The sequence below is a fragment of the Alosa alosa genome, chromosome 3, assembly GCF_017589495.1.
Source record: "Alosa alosa isolate M-15738 ecotype Scorff River chromosome 3, AALO_Geno_1.1, whole genome shotgun sequence".
Lineage (NCBI taxonomy): Eukaryota > Metazoa > Chordata > Actinopteri > Clupeiformes > Clupeidae > Alosa > Alosa alosa.
In genome coordinates, this window is record NC_063191.1 from 13554287 (window position 1) to 13561786 (window position 7500).

A 7500-nucleotide genomic window follows, 5' to 3' on the forward strand; every position below is an offset into this window, starting at 1 on the left:
AGAGAAAAGCTCTCCTTCTCTGTGACACTTTTCTTCCTCTGGAAAAGAAACATTCATTTCCATGAGAATGATGGGACACAGATTCACCGGGAAACACGTTCCGTCCTTTCCCAAACATTAAAAAGAAAAAGAAGATTAAAGAGCAAAGAAGGAGGAGGAGGAGGAGGAGGAGGATATGGGTTGGAGGGAGGCGACGGGGTGAGTAGTGGTGAAGCCAAGCAGCACCTTGTAAAAGGCGCCTCTCGTTGAGTACAGAGTCTGAATCAATTACGGCTCACACGACTGGACTCAATTAAAAGTGGCGCCGCCATTGCCGTGTGATTGCAGGACACTTACGGGCGGCGGGCAGGAGCAAATTGAGAGGAGCATTCATGCACATAGCTACTTTTCACAGGCACTCCACGGCCCGATTGACTGTTATGCGGCCTGAGCAGGCTGGTGGGGTGGGGTGGGGTGGGGTGGTGTGGGGGTGGGGGTGGTGGGGTGGGGTGGGGTGTGGGGGTGTGTGGGGTGGGGTGGGGGGTGGGGGGGGGTGGGGTGGGGTGGGGGTGGATTCTGAGCGGATTCACAAGACATCAGCAGACACAAACAGCGCGGAGAGAAAATACTTATTGAAGACTGATATTATGACTCCCCCTGGTTTTGTCATTCAAATAGACCTCCACTCTTGTCCTGAGGGCCATGAATGACAACTCTTATGCTGATGGGCACACAGTGTATGGACACACAGTGTGTGTGTGCCTGTGTGTGTTTGTGTGTGTGTGTGTGTGTGTGTGTGTGTGTGTGTGTGTGTGTGTGTGTGTGTGTGTGCGTCACACACTTCTTGTGGGGGGGGGGAGTCCATACAGTAGAAGACTGTTCTCTGGGGGCCCTAATCTCTACTTGTCCTCCAGTTCTGCCTCCTTTCATGTTCTGCATGGCTTAAGTGATGTGTCGCTCCTATAATGGCCCATTCAAGAGTCGACAGGACAGCCCTCAGTGTAAGCCAACGAGGGGCACCACCGACCCCATTCAGGGGACTTAGCTCAGTTAAAGAGCAGGTTGGTCCACTGAGGACAAGGAACACTTGAGTTGTTTAAGGTGATGCTTGTTGCTGTTTATTAAAACACCTCAATGGCTATTGGTTACTTTTGTCTGTTCAACATTCTTTTAAAGTACAAGTCCAAATTACAATCCAAAGTACAAATCCATATAAGTGTAATTATTTATACAGAATGGAACACACACATTTCCATGAGCATTTCACTGTTATTCTGTTGTATGTTGATACAGTCTTTTGTTGATAACATTATACCACAAAATACTATGTCATAAAACTTCACATATCTGGGTCTTCATAATTCACAAAATCTGAGTGTACTTTTAGAATTCATACAAAGGTTCATGTATATATATATATATATATATATATATATATATATATATATATATATATATATATATATATATATTTTTGTCTGTCCCCTCCACTGAAACATGACGTGGTATCAAACAGAGATATACCTCTATGGCAGGGACACAGTTTTGGAAGTGACTCCAGACTGCATTTGAACACACTACAAAGGGAGCTCCTCATGGTACAGAGTAACAACAGCAGACAGGAGAACAGAGGTAAGCTTCTGTGCCTTCTGTTTCTCAGAAGTCTAACTCTTGATTTTTGGTTTGTTTGTTTGTTTTGTTTTAGTTTGTTTGTTCAGTTTCCTTTAATCTTTAAAAGTTGGCTTACCACTAAAAAGCACCAAACAAGACCAGCCGCTCTGACTGAAAACTGAAAATACGGAATAGCTTTCTCCACAAAGTTTGCACAATAACTTTGTTTTATGATCACTGTACGAACTGAGCAAGGTGTGTGTGTGTGTGTGTGTGTGTTGTGTGTGTGTGTGTGTGTGTGTGTGTGTGTGTGTGTGTGTGCATGTACGAACTGAGCAAGGTGTGTGCTTGTTGTATGTGTTACAGCTGTTTCCGAGTAAACAAGGAGAAGTAGAGAACTGGTTGCATTTCACTGGCACTCATTTCCTAATCTGTCTCTGCCTGAATATGCACCTCACTTTCCTATTGCCACCACATTCATCTCTCATGTGTTCTCATGTCAAAGGCAACGGGTCCCAACTGGCAAGCAACAAAAGTCAGGCTAAACTAGCAGAGGTTTAGTTTTTTGAGAGGATTATCAAAACAAAATGTGTTGGAGTTCATGACTTAAACGTGGTAAACAATAAGGAAGTTAGTAGTACATGCTTTTGGTCACCCACATTTTGTTTTAAATCAGCTTTAGTGATAGAGAGGGATTAACATCTTGAAGTAACTGGAAAAAAAGAATAGGCTAATATTGGGATATTCCCCATAGTCATCCAGAATAGAACATTTTCCAAGTGACCTGGATGTCGCCAGTGATTGATTATGTTTATTTGGCCAATGACAAAGCTAGACAAGCTATATGTTCCTCCCACTGACTCTATATGTCAGTCCAGTCACATGGCTTGTACAGTAAGACTCTTAACTTTATGTCTGTGAAGCAAAGATGGCCAGTATACGTACCTCCTGAGCTCATTGTGCTGACTAATAACCTCTCAGATAGATGGAAATGTTGATCCATCAATCTCCCCAGGTCTGCATAACACCTTCCTATACACACATACATTTACATTAACACACATGCACACGGGGAGTGTGTGTATTGTAGGAGTATATTGTTTGTGTGTCTGTAGGAGTACATTGCAAATAATTATACATTGCAGTTTGTATCAAACAGTTCACTGGAATAATCATAGTCTAAATGACAGTTTAAACTGAATGCTCTTCCAAATTAATGGGTCCAATTTAATTCTTTAATACGGGAGAATGAGAAATGATCTCAATTTTGGTATTGCACGAGAGAACAGAGCAGGTTCTGTGCGGGGAAAACAAACTGCTCCTTGTGAAGAGAGAAGCACACAACTTGAAAGAGAGACTCTAATGGACTTAATTTGCATCGGTTTAGAGAATCCTCCTTCTTTATCTTCTAAATTTGGAAAAGCATCAAGACCATCACTATGAAATTGGGGATTCACTTCAAAATGCGATTGGCAGCCTGTAAAAGAAACACACGGATTGGTCTGATTTGTTTACTGTGCTTGGTGTTGTCCCATGGAGTCTGTCAGATGTTGAAATGTGTTTGAGGCTTTTTTTTTTTTTTTTAAAAAAGAAAAAGGGCTTAACCCTGGGAAGGAAGTGGTTCTGAATCAGGTTTGGCCCAAAATCGTTCACAGATCTGTCGGATCTTAAGCATTAGGGGCGTCTATGTCCTCCTCTGACTTCAAATAGACATTTGCCGAAATGCCAGTTTATCCAGTCGCACTGTGGTTTTCAAGTATCACAGAGAGAGAATTAAATACATATGCATGCCTTCAAATAATAATAAAAAAAACCATCATACACACGAAACTTGGATAATCCAATCGCACTGTTTCAATTTTTCAATTTGTGAGCGGATATGTGATATCACAGAAAATTATTAACCTGAGAGTTGGCAGCTAACTCAGCTAATCGAAGCAGACTGTGATCTCCCACTTGCACACTGCACTAAGCCCGAGCATTTCCATCCAAACCACTGCAGACCAGAGGAGTGGTGACATATTGAAACGCAAACCACATCCTTTCGGACAGAGGTAATGAAAAGGTGGCAGACAGAGAGGAGGAGAAAGGGTGGACTAAGACAGAGGGGGGGGGGTTAGCGCTAACATAAAGGCTTGCTGTGTCTCTGTTCTCATCAGCTCTCTTTTACTTCTGCATTATCCCTCACTAGACAGAGAGAGAGAGAGAGAGAGAGAGAAAAAAAGAGGAGAGAGGGAGAGAAAGAGGAAAGATTTCCCTTGACAAAAATTAAACCAGTTACTACTTGGCACTTTATTATCTCTTCAACTGAATGATTTATTGTTTGTGGAATGAAAGCAAAAGAGCAGGAAAATTACATTTTCGGGGGCCGTGGCACGAGAGCCCCGGTCCTGCCCGTGTCTTTAGCCCAACGTCCTGGAAGAGCTCACGACAAACAATAATGTCAGCTGTAATTGATCTAGGGGATGGCTGCCGGGTGCCCTCCGGTAAAAGCCCACTATTTAAGCGACAACCCACCCGCCCGCCGCCCCTCAGAAGCTGTCTAATGAAGCTGTCTGTCTTTGCTATTTACCTTCTCTTAAATGGAAGGGAAAGATGTACTGTATGAGCCCTCCGAGAAGATTTGCTTTTCTCTCTCTCTCTCTCGCTCTCTCACTCTCGCACTTCTCTCCCCCCTCCGTGAAATAGGACCTGCGGACGCCTGTGGAATGCATAATTGCGTTGCCGCAGTCGAAAGCCGTGGATCCGGTGCTAATTAAATGACTGGTCTCAAGCCTATCTGTCTTTGTTTGGGTGTGGAGGGGGGACCGCTGGAACAATAGGTTGTAAATGCTCTTGTCAAACAAAACGCAAAAACGCCACGCAGCCAATCCTTTGATTCACGAATGACCCAAACAGGCTAAAGAAAATAAACAAATAAATAAATAAAACGCCAAACCAGAGGAAAAAACGCAGAAGGAAACTCATATCAAAGGTATTTGCATTCATTGTCGCTTTGACATTAAGGCTCCCTGTCTCGCGGCCTGATCTCGGCAAACTTAATTTTTTGATTACCGAGGAGTGGAAATGACTTGTACGTGCTGTCCACTCCTATGAACCAATGTGAGCCATTAATTGACCTCATAAAATGGAGGAAGCGGTTTTCCCCTCACTTCTTCTCCCTCTGCAGACAGAATGGAGGGGAGGGGTGTGGGGATGGAGAAGCGGAAGTGGACTGTAATGAACTCTGATGTTTGTACACACAGCTTGGGAGGCAGCGCTTTGTTGTGGCTAAATTGGGGCTTTCGAGGCCACTGTAAAAACATGGAAGTGGCAAGTTTGTTCAACGAAATCTTAAATTTGTTAAAAAAAAAAAAGAACACTCACCACCTTCAACCCGGACAGTCTATATATTAGTTAATGTAAATACATTCTGCCCATGATCCGGCATGGAGAGGCAAGGATGCTGACGGGATAGTAAAATAAGCCTGAACAAAGGTATTCGAGAGGTGCTCTTGAATATAAAAGCAGGAGTCCCCTTCATAAACACGCCAAGGAGCCTGCCATTGCAGCCAGTAATATAAAATGCTCTCCTCGTTCACAGATGGCAGACTCAAGTCAAGGCTGGTAAACCCTGGCTCTCATTAAGGCCTAAAGTAACCCAAGGTACTCCACTTTGATGTGGCCACCCACAGCCTTTGCAGTGTCATTGAGGGAGACTTTGAAGCTTTTGTGTGTTTATCCAATAACATTAATCATAAAAAAATAACATCTTGAATTCGTTACAAAAAAGGAAATACCTGCAGTGCACATACAGACTAGAGACACGAGTAAATAGGGCACACAATAAAATGTAAGAAAATAATTCCATCACGGAAAATATTATCCAGTATCATATAGACAAATTGAACAGACACACAATCATGCACACACACACACACACACACACACACACACACACACACACACACACACACACACACAAACAAACAAAGCAGAGACATTCGTGCCATTCGACAGGGATGCTTCCCGCAGAAGTAGACAAATGTATGCGTTAACATGCAAATCTGTCAGACTAAACAAATTGCTCTGACAAACATCTTCACAGGGGCTGCTTTAATAAGTAGCAGAGGGCTAAAAAAACATCTCATACACACTTGTGAGTGTGAGCATTATAAAAAAATAATGGCATAACAAAACATCTTTGGTTTGATGAGGTAGCATAATTACACTACCCCAGAACCATCAAAGGAAACATGTGGTTGGGATTATTGAGGAGACAGCCAGTACTGTTTTCAACTGGGTCTTTTTTGTCCCTCTCAGAGAAGATAAAAACAGGACAAGCAGTGCTTGGCATATGGAGCATAGGATTTTATTTCAATAATACTACCTGCTATTACAGTTAGAGCATTAATAAAGAGAAGAACCGTTGTGATCTCCAAAAAAGAAAGAGCTCAAACAAGAGAGAACAATGTTTTTTCCCCCCAATTTATCAAGAAAAATGTTTAGAGAAAGAATGCTATTGAAAAAAAATTGGAATTCGGGTCCCATTTTTTCTCTCATTTAATTGCCCCTCAGTATTTGCTTAAGTGATTGCTCAGAGGGATCAGCAAATGCCAAACACAATTTCCCAAGACACTGTATCATGTTCTCACGAAATAAGGGATCAACCTTCTGATTTGAGTTAAATTTGGATTAAATATTTCAAAAAGAAAAATAACAATAACAGTGTAACAGCATCAGCATCAGGCATTATGAGGCTGTGGTGACAGTAGCTTCGGTGGCGTTACTTGATCTGGTTAACATAATTATCTGCTCAGTCAAAGACACCGAGACATGAGCCCTCAGGACAAATTACTAAGTAAGCACAAGGCCATTTGGGTCAGAATTGGTTTCGCTTCAAAGTCGTCGTCCCCACATCACTCTGAGCAAAACCACAGCGAGCGGCCGGCACTTCACAAATCTGCTGCCACTACTGCTACTGCTACTATTACTATTACTACTTACTGCTGCATTCGTGGAGGGCGTGATCCATTCAATACCAATCAATAACTGCGCCCGCTCCCGCGCATCCACCCTTCCCCCTGAGGCAGTGACACCCAAGCATATGGACGAATCACTTCCATCTGATACTTAGCAAAGGGTCCCTTTTAAAAAGATTGCTTTCAGTCAATGGCCAGCAGTTGTCATTCGACTCGGACGGCGAAATGAAATATATCGAGCGGCATTATCCATCACGACGCACTTGCGTTTGGCCATCGCAAGTGCTGCTTTTTTTTGAGGGGATGAGGCCTGGTCACCAGGATCATCTGTTCTCATTACGAAATTAGCCCCACATCATCCTCCATGGGAGTTAATCTGTTACAACTGTCACATGCTAATGACACTGACGCATGGTGCACATTGCGGGATCATCACTTTTATGTTTTAGTTCGAGAGAGAGATACATACAAGTATGACTCTCCGGGTGAAAATCAAGATGAGATAGTAAAAAAAAGAGATAGTGCAGGAAGAACGAGGCTCTGGTGGAAAACAAGCTCCCCTTAATTAATGTTTTTCTAATTTAACGACTTGAGGTCTTGCAGGGCTACGTGCGCCCAGGCCGTGGCAGCGCTGCGGCGAGCTAGCGACAGTAGAATAGCGTTAGCGCTAGAAGATGGATGAGTCTGAAATGTGGCCAGCGCCAGATGAAAGATCAGCTGTCATTATTACCCTGATGTGGAGCGGGTGACCAGCGCTAGAGCACAGACAGGAGGCTGCCATCACCAAAATGAGAGCAGCCCTGTGGCAGATCTCTCTCTGCTAGCCTTCAGAGAGACAGAGAGAGAGAGAGGCAGAGAGAAAGAGAGAGAGAGAGATAAAGATTAAAATAGAGAGCAAGGGAGATAAGGAGTGAGAGAGAGGCAAACAGACACTGGCAGGGAGAGCGAG

At 43.4% G+C, this 7500-nt stretch overlaps 1 protein-coding gene across 3 annotated transcripts in view; it reads right to left on the bottom strand.

Moving 5' to 3' along the window:
- dachd (dachshund d) overlaps positions 1-7500 on the bottom strand; it is a 116654-nt gene that overhangs the window by 34249 nt on the left and 74905 nt on the right. For 2 of the 3 annotated variants that reach the window (XM_048239710.1, XM_048239711.1), the window contains exon 4: positions 2536-2622. The exons of the other annotated variant lie outside the window; for it this stretch is intronic. In XM_048239710.1, the coding sequence (XP_048095667.1) occupies positions 2536-2622 (87 nt within the window). The remainder of the gene's footprint in view (positions 1-2535; positions 2623-7500) is intronic. 3 annotated transcript variants of the gene reach the window in all.